Below are 16,961 nucleotides of genomic sequence, written 5' to 3' on the forward strand. Positions count from 1 at the left end.
GCAATTTTGATGAACATTTCTTTTTTTAAAGATTATTTTTGGCCAGTTTAGGCCTTATTTTTACAGGACAGCTGAAGACATGAAAGGGGAGAGAGAGAGGGGGGAACGACATGCAGCAAAGGGCCGCGGGTCGGAGCCGAACCCGCGGCCACTGCATCGAGGAGCAAACCTCTATACATGGGCGCGCGCTCCACCAAGTGAACCACCCAGGCGCCCTTAAGTCCTTTTTCAAGCACAAATGGCAAAACAAATGTAGTTCCAGCTTTGTAAATGTTAAGATTTGCTGCTTTTCTCAGTTTTATATGACTGTAAATTGAATACTGTGGTGTGGTGAATTGTTGTTTCAGGTTTAAAGGAAATTGTGATGGCCATTATTCACCCTTAGCCAGTGATAACAGTTGCTCCTTCTGAACATTTGCTACTTAGCTGCTGGCCAAAACATTCTGCCCTTCTGAGCAGATGCTTAAGATAACCAATGTCATGTTTTATTGTCAAATTAGGGGGGGGGGGGGGAACTTCATCCCTGAAGCCTGTATAATCTTTGCTCTCCCGTTTAATCTGTAAAAAACAAGGCGATGGCTAAAGATGGATGCTGTGAGAGAGCTTCAGTCAAGTGTTGGTATTCTAACAAATACAGCCCCTTACTTTTGGCTTATAGTAATTGTGATGACATAATTAAAACTGTGTGCTCATTAGTTGCACTAAGCTGCTCATTTCTTGGGTAAGTGCCACAATTCTGCACAGATGTGTGGGCAGCATGCATCTCTCCAGCCAGTGTCAGCTTTTCCCTATATTTGGGTATCAAAAATGAAAACGAAATAGCAGCATAAATCCAACCAAGCGAGAATTCGAGACAAACAAAATCAATCACAGTAGTGCAGTTTCAAAAAGTCTCTCTCTCTCTCTCTCTCTCTCTCTCTCTCTCTCTCTCTCTCTGCACCTAACCGCCAATCAAACAAGTGTGTGCGCCCGTGCGCGTTCCGTCGTATGAATAATCGTCCTTCACTGAGATATTCAAAAACTAAAGTTGCACTGAAATAAAGGGCACGAGACTTTTCGACGAGAGCCGCTGCGAAGGCTTGGAAGTCAACACCATGTCATCGCATTTTCAATGATAACACCCACAGTCCAATAATATGCGCACGCACACGCGCGCGCGCGCACACACACACACACACACACACACACACAAAGACAGGAGCTGCGGAACGCGAAGCCGCGGAAACACTAAAGAGAAGTGTGGGTTTGTGAGGCTGAGCGGTGAATTCAGCTTTGGAGCACCCACAGTCAGTAAAATGGAGGAGGTGATAGGCAGTGTGGGATGAGATTGTAGGTGCCCGGAGCTGTCAGGAGGAGGTAGGAGAATTTAAAACATGTTAAAGCTTTGAAGGGAAAGACAGGAGGCAGCTGAGGGGGAGGCCACGTTTCGACCATTTAAGGTCAGATCGGGAATTTGGGGAAACTTGTCATTACAGCTTTAACAGCAATGGGCGTCATCTGATAAGATAATGGGCTATTATTTAGCTTCAACTTATTGTGCACTGGCACCCACGTCGACTGCTACAGATTTTCACTTCCACATGATAAAAGGTGAGAGCATTACTGCCTCCCTCCTCCCCTTCATTCTGAGATTGCACTGACATTCCAGCCTGCAGTTGGCTATTTGTTTTTTAAGAGAGACAAAAAGAAGGAAAACCTTTCAGTGGTGATGTTGGTCTTGAACGCAACCAAAAAAAAAAAAATCTCAGGGAATATTTGCAGAAAAATAGAGCAAAAGTAGCCTATAGCTCTGAAAAACTGGAGATGTGCAGGAATAAGCCGCGAAAATATTTGTGGGAATTGTCGGAACATCCACACACTCGCAGATAACGCCAGAGGAGAAAAATCAACCCATATTGTTATAAGCACCACAAGTGCGCTCAACTGGCCTAATCATTTGCAGGCTCCCGGGGTTCTTTATTCTCTGGCTGCACTCGTTTCAAAACGAGATAATCCTCCACTTACTTACCCATGTTGTCTCATCGGTCCGTTACCTCCGTCCTCCGTGGCGCAATCCGCCGCACAGATCACGACTTCGTTCGTGTCGCCTTTCCGTTCCCAGTACCTGGAGAGCCCCGGAGCTCTGCCTCTCACGCGAGGGGTGACTCACCTGCCTTCATTCTAATCTAACTGTCTCCCTATTATTAAAAAAAAAAAAAAAAAAAAGAGAGCTCTTAAAGTTTGCGCCCATGCTCCATGACGCAGGGCAACTTTCCAGACCTGTCACAAATATCCATCCAAGTGCCAAGTTGGAAGTCAAACGCCCGGGCTCTACAGGGTTTTTTCATCCGATAGAAACATAGTCTTGGAACAGGTGCCCGCGACAACAACAACAACAAAAACGTCACGCGTTGCAAAAGTTAGGAGGTGGAAACGAGGTGGATTTTGCCGCGGGGATCGGTGCAGTCAGCGGCGGAGGCAGGTGTCCTCTGCGCAAACATCTAGCGGAGCGACAGAGACGCCAGGCAGCAGGCACGGGCACTGTCAGGGGCTCCTGTGCAGTGCTTTGGCGAGCATGGTCTTCGTGTGCGCGCGCGCCTGCGTGGGGGACAAGTGGGAGAAAGAAAAGGAGAGGGAGAAAGCATTCAGTGCAGTGTTTGACAGCTGCAGGCAGATTTGGTCAAATGTGAGATTTGCTTAGGTTTTTTTGTGTGTGGATCTGCTTTGTTTCCTTCTCTATCAACAGCAACACAAACAAACCAAATGCAGGAGATGTCTCCCCCTTTACCATGCTTTTCCTCTGTAAGCCCATTATGCAGGTGTTGTGGAGGACACGCTGAGGGCTCTATGTGGTCATCATTACAGCATGAGTGGGTCTGCCTGATCCCACCTCTTGTTGCATAAATATTGCGGATGGAAAGGCTAAATGCAAGCGTTCTGTTAGAGCAAGGACACCTTTGGACAGACTGTCCAAGACATTTTTTATGTATACGGGGTCTGAAAGCATTTTAAATTCTCTCTCATTAGAGCTTGTCAATGTCCAAACCAGAGAGAAAATGGTTATTATTTCAAGCTCTAATACGTTTTTGATTTTTCTATGATTAAAAGAGCTGTAATTAGGTTTTTCTGGCAATAACAAAAGTTCTAGTCCTCAGATAAAGATTATATCCACAGTCCATAACACTTTCAAATATTTGATTTAGTCCCCCCCCCCCCTTCTTTAATCACGTCATATTGCAATTCATTGCTGGGGTGGTGTTTAGTCTCCCAATTGGTACTTATTTCGGATGATTCAGACAAAAGAGATGAAAAAATACAATCCATTATAAAAATGTGGCCATTATAAGAAATAGCTCCAGCCTGACTTGACTTCTGGGTTAGCCTTGGCACACTAGTGACTTAGTGAAAGTTTTATGACAGTATGACATTGAAAGTATGAAGTTCAAAGTGAGCAAGTACAGACGATAAACTCTCTTCAGTCTGGCTTTGGTTTTGTGTAAATGTGGAGGCTGTTATAGCAGCATATTGAAGCCAAGTTCAACAATCACAAATTGGTGTTATATTCAAGTATACACCTATTTTTTGGCTGTATTATAGTGTACCTTTCGATATCATTCATTTCATAAAATATTCAGCTACAAGCCAGCCAGCTTAGGCTACTTACCAAAGGGGAGATTGATTAAAAATTCAAACCATTTCGTAGAAGATCCTCATTATGTACTCCTGAAAGTTAAAAAAATAAAAAAATTTAATCATGTTTAATCACAATAATAGGCTGGGATTTATTATGATTAATCTCTATAAACAGATATCTGCATGAATGCAGAATCTGTAGGCAACGGGACAAGACTTTGGTATCGGAAGAGTTATGTTTCCGTTTGTAGTCTGTTTGCAGTCTGAGCTGTATTGACCAATCACGCTTGAGCGGACATTGCTTGCATGCAGGTAAAAACAGTCCACATTGAGAGCAAAAGAGACAGAACATATTGGCCGAAATGCAATCTTGGAACTCATCAGCTATAACCTGATGATGATTCAGGTTTTTATTACCTTTTCAAAAAATGCATGTTATAGAGACGCCGTCTCTCTACTCAAGTCCATTCTAGTGTCTCAAGTTGCTAATCAGACTGTGAACAATGACTGACGCTCTGGTTAGAGGAATCCGAGTTTTCTCAGTCTCTCAACTTAGTTTTGATGATTTCTGAATTAGATTAAAATCTCTTAATTTGACGAGTAAAAAAGTCTCAGGGAGTGCTTGGCATTGCACACAACATCCATAATGAGTTGCATACTCAATTTGCAGACAACCACATGAAGAACAGTTGCAAAGTAACAGCTTGCCTGTAAATTGTTTGCAAAATAACATCTCACTGCAGTGAGTAGGCCTACTGACCAAACTGAATGTCATAGTGGCTTTGAAAAGACAGAGTGAAAAGTCCCTTTTCACACAGTGAAAACTTGTGCAACATCCAACATCAGTTCATAAATTCTACTTTTCTTTTAACTAGTTGCTCAGGCAGACCTCTTCTTTTGTACAATGTGGACTGCCAAAGAAAACTCTCTCTCTTATGTTGAGGCCAGTGTAGCCAAGTTCCTTGGATATGCAATATGGGCCAGCTTACGATGGGCACCTGTGTGTGCCAACCACCGCTGTAGTGGACATGCTTCTATAGTTGTGTAGTGGACACTGGTATTTGTATTATACCTGTCTCGAGTTTTGTCTCTGGACGGTGCTTCACCTTCAGATCGTGACACCATCAGTAGAAGGGCCATCTTCTTCTTTGGTGGCAGTGGTTCCATTTCCTCTCTGGAGGGCTGTGATGCAGGTTCTCCGTCCTTCAGCATCTCACTCAGCTTTCGCCGCACCTCGTCCATCTCTGCTCTGGGCAGGCACTTGACTAAGGTCCTTGAATCTGCGATCTAGAGCTGTTGCTACCTTTTGCCATGACAGGTTTGTGTTTTCCTTGCATCTGTTGAGGACCTCTGTGAATGCAGCCTTGAAACACACTCTATGGGCAGGGTCAACATCTGAGACCTCTATCGTACGCAGGAGGTGGCAGAGGGCAGGCAGCACCACAGAACAGGACTCATATTTGTCACCACAGAGAGCTCAGTGACATACCTACAGATACAAAAGACCAACACCCTTTAAGGGGGCAGGCCACATTATTTCTAAAATACAGTACACTATTATATTTATTGTATTCATCAGAACATAATATTGGAGAGGATAGGGAAATCATCCTTACCTGCGTGGCTCCAGCAGTGTTTCCAACTTTGCCAGTCTGTAGTATTCAGCTGAGGTTAGCACGGCTAAGTTGTACTTCTGCTGCACCAGCGTTACCCTCAGTGGGTCTTTGCTGTGTTTGACCCAATGTATCATTTTGAAAGTTGAATTTCAGCACGTTGGTACATCCTGGACGAGTGACTCCTCTTCTTACCCATAAGAGACTTGCTGAACTTTCTTAGCTCTGCTGTGTTTGCAGGACTGTGTTTGAAATGTCAGACTATTTTACGACACTAGGCTAAAGCTTTGTCAAACGCGCTGTCACGGAGAGCCACTGTGATTACCCTCTGTATAATGTGCGTTACTCAGGGCATATCCTCGAATGGTAGACTCTTGCTGCCGCGAACTCATGAGAGCGCAATCTGTTCCTTGTCCATTATCTCCCACTACTTTACAACTTCAAGAAACTGGCAAGCCCATACTTGTGCAAAATGCCTTTTCTATTTTCACCACTCCTCAAGCAAACAATCGCAGCTGCCATTTGTCATTGATTAGGTGTGCTGTTACTCCAAGGTAATTATAGTTATGTATGTATAGCTTGTGCCAACTGCTACGCTTTCCTTTTCACAGCTACACAATTGAAGATTTATTGTGACAATAGTTCGAAGGGGGCTTGTATGATGGTCCTTGATACATGGCGATCGCATGGTTAGGTATTGTTGTTTTGTTGACAGACCTGCAATGGCTGGACTCTGCCAGTGTAGTTTGACAAACACGGCTTGAGCCTGTCTCAGTGCTAGCATCTTTGCTAACATCAGCAACGATGTGCATTGCCCTAAGGATGATACTTATTGTGCTTCTGTTGAAAGACAGCTCATCACTGCAATATGCAGTCCCTCCAGGATTTTGCGGCCTTTTTTTGAGATTGTTGCGGCCCAAAATGCCAGATTTTGCGGGAGCTTTTGTAAAAAAAAAAATTGCGATAAAAGTTGCGATGTCTTTTGTATTTTTGATGAAATGAAGGTGCGAGAGACAGTAAAAATTGCAATATTTTTTCCGGTATACTTCTTGAAAAATAAAATAAAACTTATTTCACTGAGAATAAAACTACTCTGGGCTGAGTTTTCCTAGTAACCTTACCAAAAAGGCTCAGGATGCTGCAAATGTTGGTATAATATGAAAATGGCTGGTGGATTTAAGAGAAAAAAATAATAATTTATTGAATGAATCATATTTGAACATATGTGTCAGTGTCTTGTTGAGCTTTACATTGTTAGTTAATTTCCTAACCTGGCCTGGGCCACACATTCATTTGATGAAGTACTTTAACTTGTCATTGCACTTACAATAACGAGCGTAGCTGTCCTCAATTTAGGTCATCGTGTACGTCTCATCTCCGGTTTTTCCTGCATCCACCGTGTGTGTTTGTGTGTGTGCGCGTCAGTCGCGGGGAACTGAGCAGCAGCCCCGCCCGCTGCAAAGAGCAAAGAGCCGATAGGATCGACCCGTTCTCATTCCGAACTCGTAAAATAAGGACGTTTGGACAGTGGCTGTCAGCGTCTTTCAGCGTGTTTGTGTAACGCACCAGGGAGAGCAGCAGTTAGATAGGATTTAGCGAGTAGTGTGTAAAGGCAAATTTCCGTGTAAGGAGGTTAGTTGGGGTGATGGATGGGTCAAACACAGGACTTTCACGCAGGAGAGCGGGGTTCACATCCCGTTTGTCACGCTTGCTATAGTCGTTTTTTTCTTTCCTACCGCATGTCACAGAACCGTACGCCCACCCACGACCCTTTCCTAAACCCAACCGTCCCGTTCTTCCCGCGTGTAACGGAACCGTTACGTTACGAGATGAGTGTGAGAACGTGTTGATAGGATTAAAACATGGATGTATTAAGCAGCGACTTTAGAGTGAAAAAATGTTACAGCGTACATTGATGTTAAAATGTATACAGGTTGGCAGGTTGAAATGTTGTACATCTTTCGCTGTACGTTTTGTTGGTAAATGTGAGATGTTCGAGTCACACACATCTCGTCTTCATATCAGAAACAAGGAAATTAATTTGGCCGAGACAACGTGTGTTACGTCAACCCGTTCTCGCTCCCACTTGGTCAGTGGCTCTCAGCGTCACATACTGACGCAAAGTCTGGCACGTGGGACTGCTGTGATTGGTTGAAGTCGCGGGAAACTCCGGTTATTAGTCAAATTTGCGGAAAAGTTTCGGTGATTGGTCAAAATTGCGAGTCGCATCGAATTCACAGTGATTGGTTGAATTTGCGTGAATTGTTACGATCGCGACATTGCGAAATCCTGGAGGGACTGAATACGTATTGTGCACACAACTGTGGTTTTATCTAAACTTCCGTCTGGAAGATATTCAAAATGAAATGTGCCGTTCAGCACACCAGGGGATGTCTCCTCCGCCCTGCTTTAATATTGTAACTACCTGTATGTGACTTCAATCTCTTTGGCTAATTTTCAAAAGCAGAGTGCACGTGTGACAGAAAGCCATATAATAAAAATAAATGAAAAGATGAAAATACAAAGCGAGCAACAGAGATACAAAATCTACTTTTCAACCTAGTTGTTTGTTCCCGCTGTGGGCGAAACAGCTGCAGTATCTGGCTTTGTGTGGTCAAACTGACAGTATCACAATAATTTGTGATGCCTGAGAGTTGCTTAAACTGTCAGACCTGTTCAGTGTCTTATTGCCATTCACATACTAGCAACAGCACTTCTTTATTTCTGGATGGATTTCTCCTAACAAGCCGAGCAAAAGAAACTCCTTCAGGTGTGTGCAGGATGCAGCCCTTTAGCTACATACCATGCAGTGCTATCATTGGAAAGCCATCAGCTACTGCTGCATTGTCTAGGAGTTTGCACATACTTTAAATATGAATATGGTGATAACAATTTAGTGCAGTGTAGCTCAGTCAGGAAAGACACTTGAAGGAGTGACAAGAGCCCTGAAATTAATGTAACAAGTACAGGGAGCTGCCCGATGGATGTTTGACGTTGGCCCTGTCGCCTGGAGCCAGTCACAAGGAGGCAGGGCTGTAAATCAGCAGCGCTATGGGGATCCTTCCCCCCTCCCCTTCCTCCTACTCATCCTTTACAGACGGGGCCTTGATGCGGTGTCAGCAAAGAGATGTCAGGTAAATACAGAAGGAAGAGGAGGAAGGACCCAGAGGGGGAACAGTGCTAACACATGGGAAAGCAGGGTGTGAACTTTTGTCTCTAAAAATATTAAGTGTGTCATTTTGACGTGCAATTTCAGTTTTGTGTAATGTGATCATCGTGGATTATTATGTGTAAAATTGCAAAAATATCATTCATTCATGCATGATGGCAATTTAAACCTAATTCACTTTAATAAAGATAACTATACATGCTATTCTTGTCATGAGCATCAAGGTGTGGCGGCGCTGCGGTGCAAATTCAACTCATGTTTAGTACATGTTAACTCAAAGATTCGTAGAAAAAATGTAAAAGTTGGAGGACATTAATCGGCGCGCAAAGTCCTTGAAATCCATTCTGCAGTTAGCATCATATATATGGCAAAAAGAAAACAAGGCAATTTAATTCATTTTGGTTTTACTAAGAAATTGTGTAGCGATGACATTAATAGCACGACCGATTCACCTGCTGCAAGCCCTGTTGGCACACCTCCCGTCGGGGTGACAACACAAGAAGAAGCTGAAGAAATAATGTCCTCTCTGGCTGAAGATGGAGGGTAACAGCTCGTCAGAGGCCGGTCACAATCCTAACCTCTCTGGCTCCTCTCTCCTGTTAAATTGGAACAGCCAGCAGTGGAGAGACTGGAAGAGCCGATACACATGGCTGTTTGTTACGGTTGGAAGCTTGGGGTGCGTCGGCCTAATTGAATGGAGGAATTATGGTATTCTTCGGTAGCCTGAGTAACTTTAACCGTTGATCATGTGAAATCTCAAAGACAGCCTGATGCTTTGTTTATAGACTATTTGTGGGTGGCTGTTTGCTGTTTGACCTATCAATTCCTGTCAATAAAGTATAATAGGGTAAATCCTGTATAGTGCATACACTTGTAGCTGTTATGCATCTTTGTAAGTCATTGTAAGTCGTGCTGAAATCCGTCGCTGAAATCCGTCGGATGATGCGAAATAGGTCGTTTTGCTAGTGGTTCCCCTCTGCAGACTTTGTGGCTCTAAAACAACTTCAAACTATTTCCTCCTCTACTTCGTTACTTTAGCATTAACATGTTCTTGGACTCTGAAGATATTTTTGCTTTTATGTATTGAGGTGAGTGGTGTTTTCTTTTTCTGGTTTCAAAGCATTGAAAACAAGGACACTGTTTCTGAAAAAAGATATTCAGTGCTGTGAGCACCACACACACTATTCCATTCCAACTCTACTGTATTTGGCTGGTTCAAACATTCACAGGTGGGTATCTCAAAACCTGAACAAACAACTCAAATAGTATCTGGCTAGAAACCTTTAGCATGAATATATGTTTGTATTTTTGTGGTGATTTAGGTGAATGGCTGGATTTGACATGGCCATTATTTAGCCCAAAAACAATGGCTTGGATAGACATCTGTTTCTATCCATATAGCTATTATATAATCTGGGCAATTTAACACAAACTCAACTGTTTTGAGTCTCTACATAAAGACTTCCTTAAACAGTGTTTTTGTAAGAAACCTGCTGTGCTAATCTTGTCTGTAACTTGACATTTCCTAATATGTGAGTGGATTCAAAACAGGATTGTGACGATGGATTTGCTTTAAAATTGTTGAGATTACATTCAAAGTCCACCCCCTGTAGGTGTGTATGATGAAATCATCTTGCGAAGTGTGTGAATTTGCTGCATGTAGCCATTAATATTCTGCATGATACAGTTCCTCATTGAACTTTAAAAGTTCAAAAAAGCTCATTGGCTGTGGGAATGACAAGAATGAGGGCTTTCTCTCATGACTCTCTCTCTACTTTCAGAATTAAATTTGGCATCAAAGTTTTCAGTGCTCTGTAGTTTTAATGTGATTAGGCTAAGGATCTGTTCATGATTCTGTTGTTCAATCAAGTTTAAGTCAGTGGTGAAAACCTCTTGTCATATCTAGGACAACAAAATCTTGTACTGTGAATAAGAAATGTTAGATGTCTCAACTGGGCAGCCATCATTCTTTAATACCTCACCCCCGCTGATGTAAGCCATTACTGTCTAAAAATAGTCATGGGAGAGCCACTACTCTGATGACAAGAATGAGAGAGGTTTTGATTTTTCATGCAGAATCCAGACTTAAAACACATTTCCATTGTTACATTTGTGCCGAAATTGATTGGTGATGTAACGTGCATTTCTAGGCCATGGTTAGTTATGTATTTTTCCAAATAATGCAAACAAAAAAATTCAGATCAGGTGAGATAACATAACTCTATTTTTAGTTCAGCTACAACACGTTTGAATAAAATTTTTCAGCTCTCTGAAACATCAAACAGTTGGTGTCAATCCCTCATCAAAGAGCAAAGGCTTCTTTCTAGACTCCCTATTTCCCAGCAACATTCAACAGGGAGATAACTCTGTTCAAGTGGCAGAAATAAGAGCATCTCTACCAGTAGCTCACAATACTGTGCAGCCACCTGACATGGTGCGACCACTGACATTCCCCCCGTGTTCATCAGCCAGTTGACTCGCTACACGTATTAATATTCCCATTCTTTCACCAGGGCTCGACATTAAGGCTTGTCCGCTTGTCAAATGGATTTTTTTGTAGGGCAAGTGGAAGAGAACTGGACAAGTTAAAACTCAAACAAAATAAAATACCATGTTACTTCACTTCACTCATTACATCTATGTTACTGATTTGAAACAAATACATTTCTTTCCCCACAATCCGGGGCAGCGGGCGGCTAACGTTAGACCTAGCGGCAGCGGATCAGCGGACCGCTAACGTTAGAACCAGCGGCAGCGGGTCAGCGGACCGCTAACGTTAGACCCAGCGGCAGTGGGTCAGCGGACAGCTAACGTCAGACCCAGCCCGCTGTTCAGCTCATTCTCTGTAACCGATGCAGCATAAAAACACGGCGGAACGAGCAAGCCAGCCAGCCGGTGTTAGTTGGCTAACATTAGCTTGCTAACTCCACCTTAACGTTACCCCGTCGCCACATCGTTCACAGAAAACGAGCTGAAAAAAGCTGTCACTCGTGGAGATAGCAACATGCTTTGCGTGGATGAAGCATGAAGTTAATTTGACTTATTTAGCGACTGGCTCTCTGCCTCGTAACGTTACTACTCCACTGCTCGTTTGTCCGTCAGTTATCGTAAAACCTCAGCTCTGCGACTTGCCGGATTAAATATCAGCTAATAATCAACTGTAAAGTAGCTACACCTTTTAAAGGATCCCTTGGTAAATCAGCCTCAGTCGGGTAGAAAGTGAAATTGTAGAAAAAAAAAAAAAAAAAAAAAAGTTAACACCAACATTTAGTGACAAAATCCATTGTTATGTCTACAAAATTATTTTAGATATAGTATAAGTTCAAGTTCAAGTCACCACTACCTCTGGTGATACACTACACCGGCGTGCAAAGAATTACTTTGTATTATAGAGTCTGGAGATCCTTTTTTCTTGTTGAAGGGGAAATCTATTCTTGGGACATGTTTGTTTCTACTGTTTCAAGTGAATTTTATTAATGTTGATTGTGTTTGGATGCTTTCAACGGTTTGTTGGAATTCTGCATTAGCAAAACAATTTTTTTTTTTTTATAAAATGATAAATCTTTACCTGGACAAGTGACTTTTGTGCATGGACAAGTGAAACGTAAATGTACTTGTCCAAAGGACAAGTGCCTCAAAAAGTTAATGTCAAGCCCTGCTTTCACCTTTTGATTGAACACAACAGGTCATATCAGTTTCCTGCAGAAAACATAGGAAATGAATAACTTAAGTAAGAGTGGAAGGGCTGCAATAAAATAGTTAATTAAAACACTACTAGACCAGTTCAGCCATGCAGAAAGTCTTGGTTTGATTTGCTCAGACATGTGCCACCTGAGATTTCTGCTGCCATCCCTTTTTAATGATTCAAATCAATCAAATAATGAATGAATCGAATTTGGCTGCAACTAATGATTATACTCCGTATTGATTAATTATTCAATTATTTATTCATTACTTTTCAGATGAATCTATTATTTATTATTAATATTATATTAATTGCTTACTAGTCTGTTAAATGTCAGAAAGTGGCCATCACAATTTACCAGAGCTTGAGGTAATGTCTTGCAATAACCTTTTTCTTTTTTGGGACCAACAGTCCAAAAACCCAAAGATATGCGATTTACAATGAGACTGGGACTAGAAGCTGGAACTAGCAACTGTTTGGCATTTTTGCTCAATAAATGACTGACTTATTAATGACTTAGGATACGATTAATGGATAAAAATTGTTGATTGATTGATTTTCTGTCAATCAACTCTAAGGAAATTAAGTAAACATGACATTTGAAATGACTTGTCTCCCAAGAAACGGTGCGCCTGTTATTTTGGACAGCTTTCATAGGTAAATGGTTGACAGAAAGGTCTATGGATTATTCAGATTTATAGGGACATTTACTTCACTGGTTGCCTGGCAAACACTATGTGACCATAAGAACTCCAGGGAGCTATTGCACAAAACCAGGATAAGGGATTAAGCTGGGATATTCCAGTTATCCTGGATGAATTTAGCCTTGAATTGGTTGCACAAAAGCAGAGGCACCTAAATTACCATGGAGATATATTCTGTGCAGCTAGCCTGGTCCCGACCAGGCTAACAGCCAGGATTTATAAATCCTGGAGGCTTTTCTGTTCACTCAGCAGTGGTTTTACCTTCTTGTCATCAACCTGCATTAAAATACAACAGGTGCATATTGCTGTTCATTTAAGTACTGTTATTATTTAAAGTTGTGACCATTATTTTTATAATTATTCATGTGACAGTCATTGTTACTGTTATATTGCTGTATGAAGACTGCTATTCATATTGTTGTGATGAATATATTACATTGTTGTTGAGATAATTAGAAAAGGCTGATACTGTTGCAAATGTGTTTTAAATTAAGTCAGTTATGAAGGACAATATATAAAGTGCTATACACGTGTTAGTGGTTCTAACAATGGCAGACTGGTCAGGGACAAATACACCTTTAATTATTTTAGTTGATTTATTTCTTTTAGTATTCTTTAACAAAGGACCATGTATGTTCCTCTTCCATGTGCATTTAATTTGGCATTCTTAGCACATAATGTGTGTTCTCTCCAGTGAACTGAGACCATTTGGGAGGATTGAACAATTATTATAGGTTTTTATAATTGTACAATCCTCCCTAATTATAGTCTATAGTTATACTATATAGTTACTGGACCAGTAACTATATAGTTGAGGCTACTGTACATACTGGGCATTCATGTAACAACAGGGAGAGGACACCACAATGGTTGTTTACCTTATATTTTGCTGGGGGAAAATAACAGATGAATACACTCTGTTACATTCATGTTTACAGTGTGCATTAAATGTATCACTTAATTATCTTTACAGTTTCTAGATTTCAGAGTCTAATTTCTTCAGTGTCTTTCTTTTCTATGTCCATATAGGCCTACTAGGAAGCAAAGCATATAATATGTAAAGAAGGAAACTCTGCCTCTGTAAAAAAAAAAATAAATAAAAGTGAGAAAAAGCGTGGCAGAAGCGGACGGACTGAATGATATGTCTAAAAATATACATTTACGAACTACTGCTCTTAAATTAAACCATTTAAGGAGTTAGGCTAATTATTTCCACAAACACTTTGCCTGAAAAGCGAGCAGTGGGAGTAAATATGTTACTAAGGTAATTTATTTTGTAGCCCATACGAGAGAGAGAGACAGAGAGAGAGAGAGAGAGAGAGATACGCTTCACAGCATTGTACCATAGATTAGTGGTTGTAATTGATCTTCATGGTACATATCCTGTGTAACATTAGTCTTCTGCTCACTTTAAGGCAAAGAGTACAACTGCTCATTTGTGCAAATAATTAGCCTAACTCCTTGAATGGTATGGCAGTTTCAATTCAGAGCAGTGGTTAGTAAATGTATATTTGTAGGCTACTTACGCATTCAGTCGGTCCATGATCGTCTGCCACGCTTTCTCTCGCTGTTTCATTACAGCGGCCGTGTTTCTTTTTTACAAATAATGTGTTTCACGTTGTCATAATTCATATGTCATAATGAAGCTGCTGCTCACTCTGTGTAAAGAATACACAATGGGTATTCTCCATTTTAGCATCAGGAAATCTGTGATCGACCTTGTGGTCTGTTAAGGAAAGTCGTGAACGTCCATCTATCCAAATTACTTCAGCCTGGCTCGACCTAGTCGCTCCTCCTCAACCTGGCTTGGCCTTCGTGCAACGCACCAAGCCAGGATGCTCAGATTAGACTAGGTCAAGCCTCGCTTTATCAGTTATCCTGGATTTATATATTCTGCTTTTGTGCAATACCCCCCTGGAAATCACTGTGACCGATCGCTGATCGGCAAGAAGTAATTACAGCACGTAACTCCTTTTGAAACCACAACTTGTAATTTTCACGTTTTGGTTTGTGTACATATTTAACAAAAGAGATGCAATGTGTTCATTAGTGAGCTTTTAAAGTATCGGCAGTATTGCTCAACTTTGGAATGACCTAAGATAGCCATTTCCGCTTGATTCCAGTCTTTTTGCTAACCCAAGCTAATCGCTCCTCTCTCAAAAAATAAAATAAGCATATTTTACAAAATGTTGAACTATTTCTTTACGAAACAATTTGTTGGACAATTCATTGAGTTTTACGGCTGGCAATTTCTTTCCCTGAATGCAATAGCCATAGTATTGAATTCAAAGTTTTGGTCTCCATGGTTCATTCATGCTTCAATTTCCAGGGCCAGCCAGCTCTTTGACGAAGTGTGAGGTACCTTGCCTTTGTCATATTTGTTACTGAAGATTATGTGATAAGCCGGCTTTGGCTCTGAGTGGCGTGCTGCTCCACTAGATCAGCATAGCAGTGGTTTTTAATTACGGACGACGAGACACAGAGTCCTGCTGCTTTTCTATCCTACTAGGTCGATAATTACATTTATCCGGTTTTCAGAGTCAAAAATCACACCCTAATTTGATGGCTGAAATTAAAGGCAGCAGTTGGGATCCACAGCTAGACTGTATGACTAAGAACGCCGCTGTCTCCACGTTTCCATTGTCATTATTTCAGGACACATCTCTGCAGTCTCCCAGGGTTCATTTTTAACTGCCAAAGTGACTGACTTTCTTCATACCCATAAGTAAAAAACACAAACCAAATGACGCACATACCTCAGAAGCTACAGTCCCTGCATTGTGTAAGTAAATAAATAACTTTAATTAGTCTTACTAATTTTTGCACTTACTGTTAAAAAAGGACAAACGTAACTGCACGACCTTAAACTGCCTTTGCACCTTCTAAAAGCCCTACTAATTGACTGAAAATGAAATGAATCATGACATCAGTTTTTAAGACGTCTCAAACTGCAGCAAAAATCAATAGTAACTTATATCAAAGCTTATTAAAGTTCTGCAAGGAGACATTACACAGCACATAGCTGGGTGTTGTGTCACTCACCGTGTTGTGTTTTTTCATGTTTCATAGTTGATCGTTAGTTTTATTTGCCTGTGCATTTGCTTTCATGTACGTTTGTGAACATACTTTATTAGCGATCCATCAATGTGTAACCTCACCTTATTGCATCAGATTCCCCCCTTTCTGGTCTACATAACCCTGCCTGTGCTGAATTATTTTTTATCCCGGGTGAGGAGAAAATGTATCCCCCCCCCCTCAAAGTGCTCAATGCTACTTCACCAATAGACCATATGTTATATACCTAAAATAGAAGTATTTATTTTATAGAAAAAGTTAGCGTAATGCGGCGATGACAGTTAAAGGACAATTCCGGGGCAAATTGAACCGAGGGGTTATTAACATATGTGTACCAAGTCAAACGTTCTCTGGGAAATGTTTTCATGCTAATCGAATGTGTCTCTAGCTTGAAACAAGCTACCGCAAACCGGGGGGGTTAGCTGCTAACGCTAGCTTTCGGGGCACAGGGAAAATCACTATTTGATACCACTAACAAGGCTCGAAATAGCACCACACTTAAACGGTAGCATAATGAGGGTCCCTACATGCAAACCGAAGCATTGAGAACTTTGTAAGTGTACAGACAGACAGACAGAAAGATAGATATAAAGACAGTAGTGTTAATGTTGACATGCGGCCGCCATCTTGGATAACAGTCATGAGCAGTCGAATCACAAACGCTGTGTTTGAGCTATGTTACTTGTTACTGGTTGCACGGCATTCGTCATTCAACTGGTCATGACTGGCACCAAAACGGTTAGTTAAGTTTAGGAAAAAGATCATGGTTAAAACTCTCCAGAGGAACCAACGAGAGTTTCCTGGGTGAAAGTATTTTGTTTTGGCTGTGAAATAAACTCCGTTTTCCGGCTTGAAACTATGTATTTTTTTATGACACCACATTTTGAGATTATTTTCCATTGGATATTGAAGTTCATAAATAAGTGTTTTGGCATGTCTGGCTGAGTGGCACTATATCCATGGTATTAAAATGGGGATTTAATTCTTGCATGTTTTGTTGTGCTTGATCAAAAAACACTTTGACTGACTGGCCCACAGAGAGGAGAGAGATCACATGATTGGCCCACTGGTTTGTCTCTCATCTGAACACTGGCCAATCACAT

The 16,961-nt window shown here is 41.3% G+C and overlaps 1 protein-coding gene and 1 long non-coding RNA gene across 4 annotated transcripts in view; both read right to left on the bottom strand.

Moving 5' to 3' along the window:
* Positions 1-4,856, bottom strand: part of lrrtm4l1 (leucine rich repeat transmembrane neuronal 4 like 1) — a 55,598-nt gene extending 50,742 nt beyond the window's left edge. The window contains exons 1-2 of one of the 3 annotated variants that reach the window (XM_031277579.2): positions 4,685-4,856; positions 2,009-2,577 (exon numbers count right to left, since the gene is read on the bottom strand). In XM_031277579.2, coding sequence (XP_031133439.1) covers positions 2,009-2,012 — 4 coding nt within the window. In that variant the 5' untranslated portion in view covers positions 2,013-2,577; positions 4,685-4,856. Of the gene's footprint in view, positions 1-2,008; positions 2,832-4,684 lie in introns of those variants that run through there. The other 2 variants (XR_004895054.1, XM_035991666.1) reach the window with 2 other exon arrangements.
* Positions 4,857-11,042: 6,186 nt separating this feature from the next.
* LOC116034707 overlaps positions 11,043-16,961 on the bottom strand; it is a 20,872-nt gene continuing 14,953 nt past the window's right edge. Inside the window, exon 3 of the long non-coding RNA XR_004101185.2 lies at positions 11,043-11,480. This is a non-coding gene — a long non-coding RNA (uncharacterized LOC116034707). The remainder of the gene's footprint in view (positions 11,481-16,961) is intronic.

Source organism: Sander lucioperca, chromosome 14 (assembly GCF_008315115.2).
Source record: "Sander lucioperca isolate FBNREF2018 chromosome 14, SLUC_FBN_1.2, whole genome shotgun sequence".
Lineage (NCBI taxonomy): Eukaryota > Metazoa > Chordata > Actinopteri > Perciformes > Percidae > Sander > Sander lucioperca.